At 37.2% G+C, this 16,638-nt stretch overlaps 1 protein-coding gene across 5 annotated transcripts in view; it reads right to left on the bottom strand.

Annotated features, from left to right (window-relative positions):
* The window catches only part of ZNF385B (zinc finger protein 385B), a 169,119-nt gene that overhangs the window by 125,753 nt on the left and 26,728 nt on the right, over positions 1–16,638 (bottom strand). For 2 of the 5 annotated variants that reach the window (XM_055718581.1, XM_055718580.1), the window contains exon 2: positions 9,745–10,047. In XM_055718581.1, the coding sequence (XP_055574556.1) occupies positions 9,745–10,045 (301 nt within the window). In that variant the 5' untranslated portion in view covers positions 10,046–10,047. Of the gene's footprint in view, positions 1–1,127; positions 1,477–1,923; positions 2,015–9,744; positions 10,048–16,638 lie in introns of those variants that run through there. The other 3 variants (XM_027810601.2, XM_027810600.2, XM_027810603.2) reach the window with 2 other exon arrangements.

The following is a 16,638-nucleotide window of genomic DNA, read 5'->3' as shown; positions in this document are numbered from 1 at the left end:
CACTTATCTATAACTTTAGAGCTGAAAGCTATAAAACAGCTGCCTCATAAATATATTTAGCAGGAAAACGCATGAGCTGTCCTAGTTCCTCGTAAGGAAAAAAAAAAAACCCACACCACATCAGGCTTTACATAGTAAGCATAGACATTTCTATAGCAAGCAAGAAATCCATTTTAATAAATGTTTTTCAGCATTTTTCCTTTTTTTATTGAGAAAATTGCTATCAGCAAAAAATCATAGCAGGTCTTACCACAAGTTAAACGTATTAGCAGAACAGCAATACTTAATAAGTAACTCAGTTAAACTAATTTTTTGTATTCTGCTATAGGTGAAATTCTCAGTAAAAAACTCTCTTTTTTTAACACATTGGTACAAAGTCTGTTTAGTTTACGATAATCCTTCTTTCAAGCTTAAAGATTTACTACTAGAACTTCACAGGCTACCTTTAGCACACTATCTGTTCCCTTAAATAAAACTTACTGCACTGAATCTCAAATTTAACTGGTTAGGGAGAAGCGCCAGTAATTTTATACCCATCTCAAAGCAAGTTGTCAGTGCAAATGAATTACTGGAAGCTACCCTGGGCATGACAGATCATAACTTTTAATATTAACAATGACAGACATACGCAAGTTGTTAAATCCAGTATACAATTTATTTCATTCTTTACTTTCTTAGTTTATCTGGAGAATTCGACAGCTTTTGTGTTTACATATCATTATAACTATAATTTGAGATTTAACAAGCCAGAAAGCAAGCTCTGGTAAGAGGTATTTAGTCACACTGCTAATTAGCTTCTTTCTGTAACAGTAATACAGCATCACTGACATGTTCCAAAAACATTTAAAATGCATAGGAAGTCACCTACTGGAAAGATGCCCTCTGCAAACAGCAAGCAAGGAAAAGGAGCTTGCCACATATTTAGAGTTACTTTTAATACTGAAATAAGAGAAGAAATATATGCATTGTATGCCTTGCCATTTTTCTTACCCTTTCCACTGAGTAACTAAAACACAACTGACATGCACACAGAAATAATGCCAAAAATATAAGCATCCACTCTTAATATCATATCACAAAGCAATTCAGTGAAGTTTAATAATAAAAAAAAAAAAAATCATGCTCACCTCTACTGGGAAGCCCACTCCACATTATGGCAACACTACTGAAGCAGCTTAAACAGCAACCAAGTTACATAAACAAAACTTCCAGTATGTGACCAATATGATCTACGGTGCTACAGAGACTTGGCTTCAGCCCTGATCATCTGTGTGACAGTACGCTGTTATACCAGTGCTGTCTCAAACCTTCCCAGATGCCGGCTTATTGCATTGCTCATTGAAAATCCTTCACACGCTGGCAACATTTTAGGGAAGGACAAGCACACTCTGAGTCATTTGTAAAGAAAGCAAAGCAATTTCAGTTCTGTATCTTCATGCGTACCGAAACAGAGCACTGTCAAAGTAGAAGTCTGAGGTGAATTTATGCTGAGAAACAGGCAACCCAAGCCTTCATTATCAATGCATGGAATCAGCTACAGTGATCAAATTCAAACAAACCATTAAAAAAAAAAGAAAAAAGGGTATGATTATGAAAGGCTCTACAGATTCAGCCCCAAACCACACAGAATGAAGAATCATCTATTTAGACTGTGTAAATGTTAAAAATAGCTCTGTCTTTTCTACAATGAACATGAAACAGAGGAGAATCAGTAGCCTGTATTGTGGTAAGCTTCATTATTGGGGAAAAAATCCAGCAATAAAAATTAATGATTCCTTACAGCTTTTCTAAAAGATTAATTTACAATTATGCAAATGAACAAATAAGTACTTTTTAACCACATTACAAGGTCTGTTATAAACAAATAGGGTATTTATTAAAGAGAAGCATACATATTTGGATGAAAAATTTTAGAATACTGACCCAGCAAAGACTTGTGCCGTCCAGCAGATTAAGTATTTGTACAACACACACACACCCCAAATAAAAGCATGACATTACATGACCTATGCCTTTTCTTTCAAAAACAAGAATATTTTTTAATTACTTACTAGGAAAAATCTCCATGGCTTATTAAATTCATGCTCTTCCTACTCCCACACAGACTTCCTACTATGTAAATCTTTTTGTCTTTTCAGGTAGTTCATACATTTTCTTTCCCAAAAAAGATAAGAGGACATGTGTTGCTCTGCATACTCACACCCACAGAGATACACAGTATAGTAAGAATCAGATGTAATCATGGCTAGTTAAGTTGGCAATGAACTAGAAAGACACAGGAGTTTTTATTTTAATACCTGTATAGTTATCCAAATATACTACTGTGTCAGGGGTCAACTATGAAAGACATTTAGGATCTGATCCCAGATGAGGATACTTACCATACAGAAAGAGTACCTGATTTACAAGACAAAAATAACAAACATATCTGACTTTACTGTTTTATTTTTTCAGTCATTTTAATACAGAAATCACTGTTGGAAATGTACACTGGATAAAAATGATGAATCTGCATGTATAGATAACTTTTCATCTCAGCTGCCTATACCTGTAAACTGTGGATTACATCCTTCAAAGAGATGGTGAAGAAATCCTTGCAGCAACATGAACTCACCGATTTCAGTAGCTCTCTATGCTGTTGCCTGGGCTGTTTAAACGACAAGAGAGACACCCACCCACCCCCACCCCCCCCAGCCTGAGCAGACACTGTGTCATCACCACTCCTGCAGCCATTCTCTCTCAGCTTGAAATCATGGCTGGTGAGCAGCTGTATTTTTAGTCCTAGACCCTAGAACACCTAATTATCTTATGTCTTACATGCTGGTTCTTTACCACAGCATAACTGCCCCTGAAGAGAGGTTAAACTCTGCAGGAAAGAATTTTGTAGAGCATTTTGATATGGGAATATGCAAACTAGTGGCAAAGAGTGCCAGCTGTGGTAGCCTGTTTTCCTTTGAAACCCTCCTCCACTCCACCCAAAGCACCACCCCACATAAACCACATTTTTCCTTATTAGTCACATACTCTGTTTCCTAACAAATGTCGTTCATGTGCTCCCCACCTCCAAGAGGATGAAGTGGAAACTACAGATGAATAACTGGTCTGATAACCTTTACCAACTTCAAAAAAGGTTGTGTTTTCTTTTTGCCATTAGGGAACTGTTCAATTCTTTGCACTAATGCAACTTACCAATTACTTAAAAACAACCAATCTCAATGAAACAACAATTTCCACTTTTTTTTTCTTGATGACTACCTGTGAGTGCACATATCATCTATTTACTATATTTATGAATCTTACCAGTACTTTCACAGTGCAGCTACTCAAATAGAAGACAAAGTATTATGGATACCGTTTGTAGTTATTAGCAAACACGAAACCATGTCTGCTCTGTCCCTTGATATTAAGTCATCATTAACATTTTGTGAGCAGCATCAAGTCTACAAAAACAATATAATAAATCCCCTTAATGTCAGAGCAACTAATCATGACTGCTGTGAATGAAAAATAGCAATCACCTATCATGAATACATTTCATACTGTAAGAAAATGTTAACTTATGTAATATTAAATGTTTCTTAAGAAAGTTGTGGAGATACTCAAATGATGCAAAGAACATGGAACCATCTAATCAAACGAATCTTGTTCAAAAGACCACTGAACAAGAACTCAAACAACCCTGTACCGAGATAAGTGAAATACTAGCAGTTTCTCAACAGCTCACTAACCTAAGTTGCATTACAGGAACATAACTTTTTTAAATTATTATTATTATTGTATTGGTGAAATGTAATAGTTTTGCTTTTTAGTAGAAGAATCTAATCTTTTCCAAACAGATAAACAGACTTTACGCAGAGTAGGATAGCAAAGCAGGGAGCAACTTCCCTTTCACATGGGGGCAGAGAGAGGAAGTCCCGAGGCATCACTCCAGTTTGTGCCCCCACAGCAGCAGCTTTCTTCAGACTGCTTTCCAACAGGTTGAGCTGTAGGCAGCAGATGTGGAAGGCAAAACAAGCATTGACCTTCTACAGGTCTAAAAAAGATTTTGGCATAACACAAGGAAGCGTAAGTTCACAGTGCTTTCTACTGTCCTCCTCTTCTCTTACACACCGGTTCCATAGCTATACATGCAAGAGTTTAGTAGAATTCAGCTCACAAACTCTTACAAGATACTTTTTGGTTGCTCCTTAGCATTCCTCTGAGCATTTGGTAGATTAATTCATAAAGATCTTCTGTAATAAAAATCAGATTATCCCTGTTCTTTTTTTTTTAGAAAAATGAAAAGATAAACATTGATAAGGAATTTGAGGACCTAAATTAAAAGGCTTCAAGTAATCAAAAATTCCCTTCTCTATTAAGTTGCCAAAGCAGTCTTAGATGGCAACTAAGCTACCCATCAGCAAGCTAGTCTTGGCCCAGCTAAGGATACAAACCTACATACAAAGACCTTCATTCAGAATCAGATTCTTTTGACAATTCAAAATGAAGGAAAAACTCCACTGAAATCAGAGTCATGCACTGCAGTTCCATTCTGTTGTAACCAACCATTGTTTAGTCCTGCATTGACCTAGTCACCTGGCAAGGTAATTGCTTTACAGTCTCATTAAAAAAAAAAAAAAAAAGTGTCCTCCTCGTATGTACCAGACCAAAGGTGGGCATGCGGAATTAAGGCTATATGGAATATTTTCCGCATAATTTCTCAATGTCTACCAATAGTCCATTTTACCTTTTGAGAGAAAAAAAAAAAGTCAAATGCTTAGAAAATGAGTTATAAATTTAAATTAGATTTTTTAGAAGGTCCTTTTCATTTTATATGGCTGAAGACACTATTCACCCTTCCTAATCTAGACATTTAATCTGGAAAACAAATATGCAAGTTAGCTATATAGGCCATAGATCCTTTGAAGGATAATTCTGAGCACTTTAATTGTAAGTCTCCCTGCCGCCATTAAGTGGAAAGGATGCTAGACATCCAGCTTAATACAGCATCACACAAGGAAGCAAAGCTGTTCTAATCCCTATTGCCAAAAGTGAAAAAAAACTGTCTCTCCATACTCCCTTGCTGTCCTCCCATGTCCAAGTTTGCCGTTTTACCTTCTCCCTTGCACTAGCAGTACCAGGCCCTTTTTTTGACCTGATTTACGTCATGAACACAACAGAAGTCTAGTCATGTATGTATCTATTTTGCTAGCTTAATCCCTGGCTGTCATTGCTGTGAGCCAGATCACACGACTTTGTGTTGACAATCTCTCAGAAAATCACCCTGCCATTATTTCCTCAGTAGTGCAAGGGAACACATTAACTTGTAGCACTGCTCCCTACAAAGGGTCCCCACAGCACGGGACCCCACAGCACTTCCAAAACTGTCCTGCAAGGTCAGATATTTCAAAAGTAAAAAGGCAGAGCTGCTACCAGAATACACTGCCAAAGGACCGATACCCAATCTCATTTCCAGCCAAACCTACAGACAAATCTTCAAATGGGTATTAATGAGTGTCATCCAGACCCTAAAGCACATCTTTTCTTTAAAACAGCCTAGGACTCAGGAAAAAGTGGTTCTGCTTCACCCACTTCTAGAATTTGGCCTGTAACAAAAATGAAACTGCCCTACCTGTTTCCAAGGATCTGTAAAATCTGGACTTCGATAGGTATTTCTAGTACACTCACTCTTAAAACTACACCAACCATTCCCATGTTAGCATGGGGGCAAATGAGAGAATCAGGAGATTCACCGCAAGATAGCACCCCAGGGAACAAGTAATGACAATCGGTGGAGCATCTCCAAAGGATAAGTGGGAGAAATATAACAAAGTCATCCACAAAACTGGCCAGAGCATATGTTGATAAACAACTCGCTGTTATTCCTACAGATACCTTGCTTAATAAAAAAGGCTTTAGGAAATAAGATGCAGAACTAGCCAACAAATCCCATAGTCGCGGCTTGTTTGCTCAATCGCCCGGGCTGGAGCACCATCTCGTGGAAGCCTTGCCATCCCGCAGGCACGCTGCTCCAAAACGCTGCCGCCCTCCTACCTTTATTTCCGAATCAATCAATTAGCTATCTGTTAGTAGATAAGGAGGTATTAGCCAAGTTCGTACCATAATCTCAAAACTGTTTTCTTCCCCTTTGAAGAGCAGACAATTTAGCCCTTCTTTTCGGGGTGGCAGGTGGGATGTTTGGTAGCTCAAGCAGCTGTGACATGACCCATGGCTATCGCCGCTGCAGGCTCTAGCAAGACTTGCTGCTGAAAACCTTTTAACAGGCCTACTCCAAAATAGATTTCCCCAAGGCTGCAAGAAACTCCTCTTTCTTTTCCTGCTTATAGGAAATAACAGAAATAATTTTCAATTCAAGATGCAGAAGCAAATACACACTTTCTTATTTTCCTGAGCTTCCATTTATTTCCTTCTGGCAGAAGGCTGGTCGTACGTCAGATACGCCTGGCCTAGGGGTAGGGATGGCCCTTGGGAATGACATTGCTGACAAGCTTCAACCTGAGCTGCAGTAAGACAGGGTGGATAAAACTGGTAGTAATGAACCATCATTAACGTAAGCAATAGCAAAAGTTCTAACATCATGTGCAATATACTTTTCCAGTATAACACTGTTCTCTTCACACACCAATTTTTAACACCAGTCTAAAGAAAATGAGGAGTTCAATGGGTGGACCAAATCACCCAAGCCTTCTAATTTAGTTAAATAGTTTCTTGATTTGGTCAATAGAAAGAAAAGCAGCTGTTAAACTTCATTTATATTCCATTTTAGTTGCTGTGAAGTAATTGAAATTGCAGGTACACGTACAAGAACAAAATAGCTTCCTAATTTCAGTAATGGGGTAGGGGAGGCAAAATAAACAAGAGTCTACAGAAACAGAATATACTTTTTAGAAAAATATATTGCTAAACAACTTTCGTAATCCTGTAACAATCATACCATTAACTCTAAATATAAAGAATTAACTTCGAAGTTTTCTTTAAAAAGACATTTAGACTTTAATTATCTAAATGCCTCTCATCTATACATTGTGGAGTATTATTGCCAAGACCCAGAATTCCACAATTAGCAAATCTTAGTAAGCTCGATAGTGGTACAGCAAGGATCATTACCTATTACTGACAGTTACAAGCAACAAATTGAGGTTAGAGTTGTAAAACAGTGGAATCCAACAACTAAAAGGATGCTTTATAACAACCTGAGGTCACCTGTCATAGAGAGGTTCTCAGAAGAAGGAAAATATGACAACACGTCTCATGACGCCTTTGTGTTTGTCCCCATTTGGAGCAAAGCCCACCAAGAGCCAAAGAGGCTGGAGGCAGTGATGGTGCACAGATCAGTTCTGTCACACAAGATCAGGTCTGTAGTCCTGGTTTCTGTACTGTCAGTGAATATTTAGTCACCTGTATTTTACAGTCACCTTATTTTCCAACAGGAATATTACTACTTTCACACTCATGAAGACAGAAGAAAACCCCAACCAGAGATTAGCAGGAACCTTTTACAGAAAGCTTCCTGAGGTGTCCTGAACTACTTACTCACTGCTACCTAGTTTGTTAGGAGCGTATGTAGTTATAACAACGAAGTATGAGAGGGGCTGCTTGCTTCCTTCACACGTGGAATAAAGTCTCTTAACTGGTGAGGTGAGATGAGATGACTGTAACTGTTCTCTTACCATCTGTACAAATAATTCTGTTAGCCAAAGAAATGGCAAAGGCAGACTCCCATTACAATGGGTAATAACACTCCATAGAACATGCATTAAAATAGAGCCTGGATAATGTAAATTTATAAGAAAATTAATTTCTACTTTTTTTCACAAGCATTCTTTGAGAACTACATTTCAGTAAATCTTGTTGTCCTACTGGCTTTTAAACAGTATAATAAATTGTCTATACAATAATAATAATAATAAACTGCCATGTAAGCCATCTCTTTCTTTTAAATGTTATGAAATCAACTTCCTTTCAGCTATGAAAACAGAATGTCTGTTTCAATATACAGTGGATAGACCAGCATAACTAATAAATAACTATGATAGAGTCTAATATAGAGATCAGTGAACAAAGCACAAGGAAACATGAATTTTAACTCCTAAGCCATACAGTAACTCCAAAGCTTGTGGTCCATAAAATGTAAAATATTCAGCATCAGTGCATTCTTCGAGCAACAGTGCCAGAGCATCAGCTGTGATCCCCAAGAATGACAGCAAAGACACCAGGTACAGATGCCCAGCTAACAAAAAAGCAACAGCAAATATACAGTGGAAACATTTTAAATGCTTTCTATCAGCACACAGAGGAATTTAAATTAGAATGTCTCATAGATATGAAGCTATTTTAAGAATGCACACAATTAAGTAATTCAGGTGTTACTCAATAGGAATTTAATCTTTTGACCACAGGCCTTACCCAAGTGATAACTTTACACTAGTTGGTTTTAAAGCAAACAAAAACAATAATACAGACTTTAAAAAAGTCAAATTCAGTTTTATTCTAAGAATCAAAATTAGAAAAAAATTGTTAAACCCTTTAATACAGTTTGACTGTTTCCATACAAAACAAACTCACATGGCTAATAATAAAAAAAACCCTCTAATAAAATTAATGAAAATTTTTTCATGAAAATTTGGTATTGATGAAGTAACAGATGTCAAGTGTCAGTAAGCAACAACTTTGGCTTCTGCCAGACAATAATTTCTTAAACCGCAGCATTTTCTTTATCTCGGAACTAGAAAGGATGACTTACTAGCTTGAAATGTAAAGAATACTTTTTAAGATCAACTTTGGCCCTTCTGGATTCTACAGAATGTCAAAAACCTCTGAATTTTCTTTAACAAAATAAATGGAAGGGAAGCAAGAAAGTATCTATTTCTACTATCAGTAAGAAAAGCATCCTTCAAAGTGGTCTAACAAATTTTCTGCAGCGCTGTTGGAACATCACAGAAAAGGGATAATCCTGCAGCAAAATCCTTAAACAATGAACACTAAAGCAAGAGACTATATAGCATACCAGGACCCCTTAAAACAGGGAAGGAGAGTCACTACATCTTTTACCCTTGCAACCATACAAGACTGGATCATTTTTGACATGGGCTCACTTCCTTATGTGTAAAGTAGTAAGGAAACACTACATTTTCTCAGAACAGCGATGAGGGGAGCCTAACGCTGAAATAAAAAAATCCAACAAAAAATGCACATTATGTGCTTTGCACCTTTACATCATGCATGTTAAATGCATTTTGCCCAAGCATCTTTACTTACTGGGCAAAAAAAAGTATTATTTCAAATTATTTCTCACTTGAATGACAGTAATTTAAAACCCAGGCCACTGAAAACAGAAACAATGAAAGGGCCAGGCCTGTAAATTCCAGCTCTCCTCCTCCTCTTCCTACCACCGCATTTCTTTTAAAAGTTCTTCTGTACACATACATCCTTCCAGAACTTTGTTTTGGGAACAAAGGCAAATGACAAAATGCATGACCATTTGAAGCCACAACAGCAACTTTTAAACAGACCACATCTCAACTGCCCAAGGCCCAACACAGCCATTAATCATGCATTAATGCAACATTGCCTCAATAGAAGTTGGCTTCACAGGAAAAGAAATACACCAGCAATTCTGAACATGGGAAAATATTATTAAGTAGTTGTATTAAGTTTAATGGTTATGTTGGGTGGGGAAGGTAGAACTTAAACGCTTCCCCAGATTACTTGACCAAAATGCAACATTTCATACTTATCACATACCTGTGCTTGTACTTGCAAACAGAGCACCAGGAGCTGTACTTGCAGGGAGTTTTCCATTATTTAGCTGCTTCACTCTTTTCAGGTGAGACTTCCCATTGTAATGGACTTGAGCTTGTGCTGCAGAGTTCAGCTGTATATTACACACTTCACAGAAGGAAAACAGTATCTTCTTTTTTTCTTTGCTTAATTGGTAGTCCTGTCTGTCATTCCTCAGTCCTTTTTCTTCAAAACCCCAGAGAACAGCTGGCTGATTCATAATCCCATCTTCAAAGACGTGGTCAGGACTTAATGGACGCTTCATACCTACAAAGCAAACAGACAAAATTGTTACTAGGAGCCAACTAATAATGCTTCCTATTAAACCAGCATTTTCTGTTTTAGAATGCTATACACCATGCACCAAAGACCAGTTCCAACAAATAAGGTTCCAAATTGCAGAAATGTTGCTTAATAGAAAAATACACACATTTGTGACACACTGCAGAGCTCAGTAATAGTAAGTTAACAATACATCAGTCTGCACATGACAACACACAACTCATTATTTTGTTCTGTGAGCTCTCTATTTTAAAGCAGGTTTATTATTGCATCTCTAGCAGAGGTTAAGAATATTTTCAAATACATTTCCTTCGCCTCACTAAACACCAGTTCCAGAGCTTTTAACTTTCCAATGCCCACAGTAGTACCCACTGCCTCAAATAGTTATTCAACAAAAAGGATGCTGATGAGATATTACTGAAATACTGGAAGATTGCAGACTGTTCAAGTGAGACTAATGAATACTTTCCACTTTCATTTACACTCAAATCTTCAGCCTTCATACAAGCATTAAGATGTTGCCTATAGCAGTCCACCACTACCTTCACAATTAAAACTATTATACACAGAAATGCCAGCTAGAAGTTAGCTTGTGGGAGCTACACAAATACACAGTAAATGACAGTCCTTGAAAAAAAAATGCAAGAACCTGAAACATGCACTTGTCCCTAGAGAATAAAAAAAAATGATAAATGAACCAAGTTGCACAAAGAAGTTTTATATAGATGGGGGGGGGGAGGTGGGGGAGGGGGGGAGGTGTCTATTTTTTTAAAGATATAATGCTAAATCAGTAGAAAAGAAGGGGGGGGTGCTCTTTAAAGAAGGAGAAAGGTCTAGGGTGACTCAAATAGAAAATACTTGTTTCCTTGGCTAAACAAATTGCTGTTTACACTTAATTTTTCCCCCCCACCCCACTCTGGATCAGTTAAAGGCTGGCTCAGGGAGCTGTGCAGAAGAGCAGCTCTTTCTGGGCAAGGGTGCACCTGTATTCAGCTTTCAGAAGCAAAAAGACTTCAAATGCAAGGTCCTTTTTTCAGCTCAGGAATCAGAGCAGCACAGATCTTTGTGCACACCTACCACCCTGTTAGGCAGGCAGAATGAGAGAGACCACACCTCCATGAACAAAAAATGAAACACAAAAGCAGTCATATCAGTCCTCCTCAAAACAGTGCAGTATTCACAAACAATATAGAATACTCCTCTCATTATCCAGGCAAGTGTATTACCAGGAGAAAGTCTGTTTAATTCTTTGGCACAGGTATGTACATAGAAACACCTTCAGAAATAGGTTATTTAAAGAGACATTTATATGGTGGGATGGACTATTTCATCACATTCTGAACTCTAGCCCACATGTAAAATTTTTGTATTTGTACAGATTCCTGCTCAAGTATGATTCACCAATCAAATATTCTAAATAAACAGAGTTCACAGTCATAGTCATATTCGTTTCATATAATGGATAGTCCTGTCATCAAACAAACAAAAACAATATTAAGATATGCATCACATCAAATATTAAAACAAAAAATATTTTTTAAAAATAATTGTAGGGTACAGGTACCTAATTGCTTTTAAAACAAATTACTAGTGATCCTGAAAAGGTAGGCTAGACACTGTCACACTAAATCATTTAAGAGTAAGTATCACATTTCAAGGCAAGCAACCAAGATCCTCGACTCAGCTGAGCTTAGATGACATTTTCATCTGAAAATTTAATCTCCTTAGAGCTTTGGTATTTGTTACTTTTCAATGTATTGTTTAAACCATAAATAACTTCCCCTACTCCATTTTTCTGTGTATTTTTATTTCACAGTGTTAGTTTCCAGAAGTAAAAGGTTTTGGGAAAAAAAAGTATTTTTCTATTACATTGTTTTAGATGCTATAAACATACAAACAACTATTTAATAGTAAAATCGGTAAGAGTTTAAAAGTCCTGGCTTGTCAGAAATGTCATGAATTTGATTGCAGAAAGCAAATAATAATTCAAAATATAATTCAGTAATTATTTCAGTATTATTTCAATGACCTAATGAAACTGAGTTGGTTTAGATACTTTTAAAAGTGGCAAACATCTGTATTAGAAAGCTGCATGGACCAGAAGGCAAAGCACATAGCTGCTGCTGAGTTACCCTGTAACAGCACCAGAACCTTCCAAAGGGGTTTTACTTTGGAAAGCACCAGCCTGGTACTGCATTAGCCCATTATCACTGCAGCAGGAGATACATACACACCTGGGCTGCACACTGGTTTACTTTCAACCAAAGAAACAAAACCTTTCAGTTGGTAGAGTCTGAAACTGCTAAAGCAGGGTAAGTGGGGAAAATGAGAACACTCGTCTCAAACGTGCACTTCTGACATGATCAAAAGTGGTCTCAATATGGACACACCCAGAAAAAACAGCTAAAAGTGCAAGCAAGGACTCAGACACAACACCTACACCCTAAGCCATCCCCAGCTCTCAGTATAGAAAGTTAACCTTCAGACAAAGAAAAGAACACTGCCAAGTTTCACTTTTGTTTTTACAAACCAAATAGTTTTAAACTCACTTTTACTACAAAGTACTGTCTCAGTTGCATTAACACAGGACAAAGGTCTTTACAGTATTCCCTTGCTACTAATTTAAGAATTAAAAACCACAAGCTGAAATTTTAAAATAACCCTGACTAAAGCTCTGCATCTGAATTAGAATGTGACCTGACTATAAGCAGCACTGACCTCCCAAGAACTGATAAGAGCAGCAGATGCAATGCACTTCTGGAAAAAATACCTACATCGAGCATCTTAAGCCTTGGCTTTAGGATGGCTCGCAGCAGCTTACTCTGACTGGTCCAGCCCTGGTGAGGACCTGTACATGCAGCCAGAGACCAAACCACGGGGTAGCCCTCAGAAGTCTGTCTGTTCCTATGCAGAAATCCCAGCCCTCACCTTCCTGAGATTTGAGAGACCTGAACATTTGGTACAGCAAATCATCTGTGTTTGAAAAGCCTTATCCAGTCCCTTCTGAAGTGTTTAAGAGAAAAATGTTGGTGGCAAACATCCACTGACATTTTACAGTATACACATCTTTCATACAGTAATACTGTGAAACTTTTACCATAGTTATTTACCATAACTGATCACTTCTTGTGGTATATGTATTTGTTCAAAGAATAAGAAGGTTATTACGTGAAAGGTCCCATTTGTCTTTAAAATTCTATTTCCTTCCTTTCTTCTTTAAAGTTATGTTTGGAAAAAAAAAAATCTTTAAAAATCTCTGCTGAAACGTCCTGGCTCTAGAATATACAGAGCAAGTACAATGCCACACTGAGTCAGTGTTAAGAATCTCACCATGAATGTTATTTATTTTGTGAGAGGAACCCTTTCTTTAGAAGGCTATCTGAACGCTTTACACGTTTATGAAACCTGTACATACACATTAAATTGTGACTTTAAAAACCCGCAAACAAAAAAACCTGAGCATTATTCCTATTCTCTACCATTCCTAGCCAGTGAAATTTATCCAAGCAAGCATCTGGCAAGTGTCCTTTTCCTTTGGAGCTTTTCATTGCAGACAGATTTTGAAAAGTTCTGGATGGTACTTATCCTCACTCCCCAAGAGTCAGGTATGAAATGGGGCCATTTTGTTCCTCAGGTTTACACATAGCTCAATAACATTATCATGTAACAGAAGCAGCTACTCGAGACTACAGTCAGTGAACTGAGAATAAAGAGAAATTACATGATCATGATATTCCGTGAAATAAAAAAAAAAAAAAATCATTAGAGTAATAGTTATAGATAGGATTGTGAAGTATTTAGAAGTAGGTTTAAGACTTAAAACAAGAACATGAGTTCATTAAAAGGGAGAAAGTATGAAAATTATCATATGGAGAAAATACAACAAATTAAGCCTGCAAGCTCTCAATTTTGTATAACCTGGATACAGCACAGTATAAGCCAAGACTCAGCAGCAGCTGATACATAACAAGATACACAAGTTAAAAAGTGTCCCATGCAAAAAGGACATGATTCTGTGGATCACACTGGAGTGACACACACATTACAAAGGTAGTGCTATATCATTGTAGTGTTATTTACTCTATGACTTAAGAGATCTAGACACAAATAAAATTGAAAGATGAGACTGTGAAAACAAGCAAAAAAGCCGGAAACAAAGAGGAGCATCCAAGTATGTTGGAAAACATCCAGCTGAAATGATCCAGAAAAATCGAAGTCCATAAAGGGATCGTGTGCCATATTCATCTTCCACAAGTACTTTTGCTTCTTTGTCTTGCAAAAGTAAGTTCTGATTCACACGAGATATACTCATTTTTACTTTGATCAAAATCATAAGAGGAAGCAATGCAAATATAAGAGCTTTTCAGGTATATAACATAAGCTGTTAACAGACTGAGGTTGTCCCCCCATCACGTTTCCTCCCCAGTACATAAAACTGATCGATCTGAATAGATTCTGCAAGCAATACTGGAACAAGAATAAATTAGTGATTTATGACACCACATTAAAATTCTTAGGTGTCATGAGATACCCTGTTCGGATTTCTGAAACCACATCTCAGCCTCTTGCAGCTGGCAAAGAAATCTAAGCACGGACATCCTTTGTACTTGAAGCTCAAAGCAGTTAGCCTTTCAATTTAGCTAATTTACTTTTAAACAGAGTTGTGCTTTCAGAGGAGCTCCAAAGAAGTATTATATATAGTACACTGCTGTAGGTGAGAATGTGCAAATCTTTACTCAAAAGAAAATAAGATTTGGTTATCCTAATGAATTAGTGATGGTTACATGAAGCATTCTTTTCCTGAGCGCTAGTCTAAACTTTTGCAATGCCCATTCCTAATTAGTTCACACTTCAAAGAACCACTATGCTGGAAATGTAATTAGACTGCCACCCCTCTGTGGATCTGTGCCACGTAAGCGAAATAGAACATGTATTTTAACAACTTACATAGGGGCAAAGAAAAGTTTCTCCTTTAGCCTTTCAAATAGTCAAATGAGTTACAGAAGACATGGGAACAAATATAAAAATTAACTGGCTTTCTATATAGTTACATTTCCAAAAAGGTTCATTCAGACAACTAGACATCTTGGGAGGGGAAGGAGGGGGAACAGGAGACTCAAGACTGAAGCCTTGTGATGTACAGCTCTTAAGCACCTCCTATGGGGAAAACCTATCTATGCAGATGAACCAGTGAAGTATGCACACATGCCTTAAGAGCTGTTATCTTGTACTGGAGCAAGTATGATTCCATACTTCTTCATCTCTGCCATTCAAAAAAAAGAAAGTTAAATCAGAAATCAGCTTTCAGCTTGAATGCCTCCAGAGCATTATTTACAAGAAACTCACTACAGCTGCTTTTGAGAAGTCTTACAATATTTCTTATATTTATAGGTAGTATTTCCCAGACATAGATAAACTATCAAGAGACATATGGTTTGCACCATCTGGGCAACAAGTTCTATTGGGATACTGCAGTGAACAGCATATGCATAGTGCCTTGTGCGCAGTATCCTACAGTGTTAAAAAAGCACTAGAGACTATTTTGAAGCCAACCTTGAAAAATCTCCCATATGTTTAAGGGACCAGTTTTCTTTCAGAAGATGTGTTCCTCTCTCTTTCAGTACAAATCAAAACACAGAACTGCCATGTTTAATCTTCATCTTGTCCTGAAATTCCTCAAGGAGGCATCACATTCTGCAAAGTTTCCACCTGTCAAACTATTTATTATGCGGCCATACACATCTGATCAACTCTTTCTTACTTCTTTCACCTCTGCTCACAAAGCACATAGAATGTTTTAATTCAAAGTTACAGTAAAAACTGGATGGTTCAGATAAGTAAGTACATTTTTATTCCTTGTAGCATATAAAGAATAATCAGTTCATCATAGCACATTGACCAAACCAGGTTAAGTACTTTTTTTGTCTGTACTTTGATGCTGGTTTATCAATGCAAAGCGGAACAGGAAGTCAGCTCACTATTCCTCTGCATTAAAAGTTTTGAATAGTGTAGTATGACAAATGGCTGACAGCCTCTTCACTAACACATTTTAGAGTATTTAACATTTGAACAAGATTCTCTTTAAACTACTAAAACAGATGGTTGTTTCACATCATAAACATTAGCTGTTCAGTAGAAGGTAATTCAGAAAACTGAAAACGTTCAAGTAGCTAGTGTTTTGCTTTGTTTCACCAGCCTTGAAATAGTCCATGTTAAGGAAGCCTAAAATTAGACCTACCGTACCGGACTGTGAGCTCAGCTAAACTTAAGTAAATAAAATCACTCTTGACTTAGATTATTCACAGGCTGTGGTTGCATATGTCCATGTTTGTAGCCATGGCTAATTATAAGGTTGATCCTTTCTTCTTTAGCCCTGGTACTTACAGATTTCTGGCGTTCTTAACATTAACAATAGTAGATTTACACATCAACTTACTTACCAAAGATACATATCCTCACCTGACATAACATATCTGACTGCTGCCAAGAAAGTTAACCAAGTTTGGAGTCCAGACAGCTATCTTGAATTATGCTTCAAGAGGAACAGATAGTTTTCCAGCGTTGTCATAACATGAT

The sequence above is a fragment of the Falco cherrug genome, chromosome 8 (genome assembly GCF_023634085.1).
Source record: "Falco cherrug isolate bFalChe1 chromosome 8, bFalChe1.pri, whole genome shotgun sequence".
NCBI classification, from domain to species: domain Eukaryota; kingdom Metazoa; phylum Chordata; class Aves; order Falconiformes; family Falconidae; genus Falco; species Falco cherrug.
This window is presented reverse-complemented; position numbering and strand designations above follow the sequence as displayed.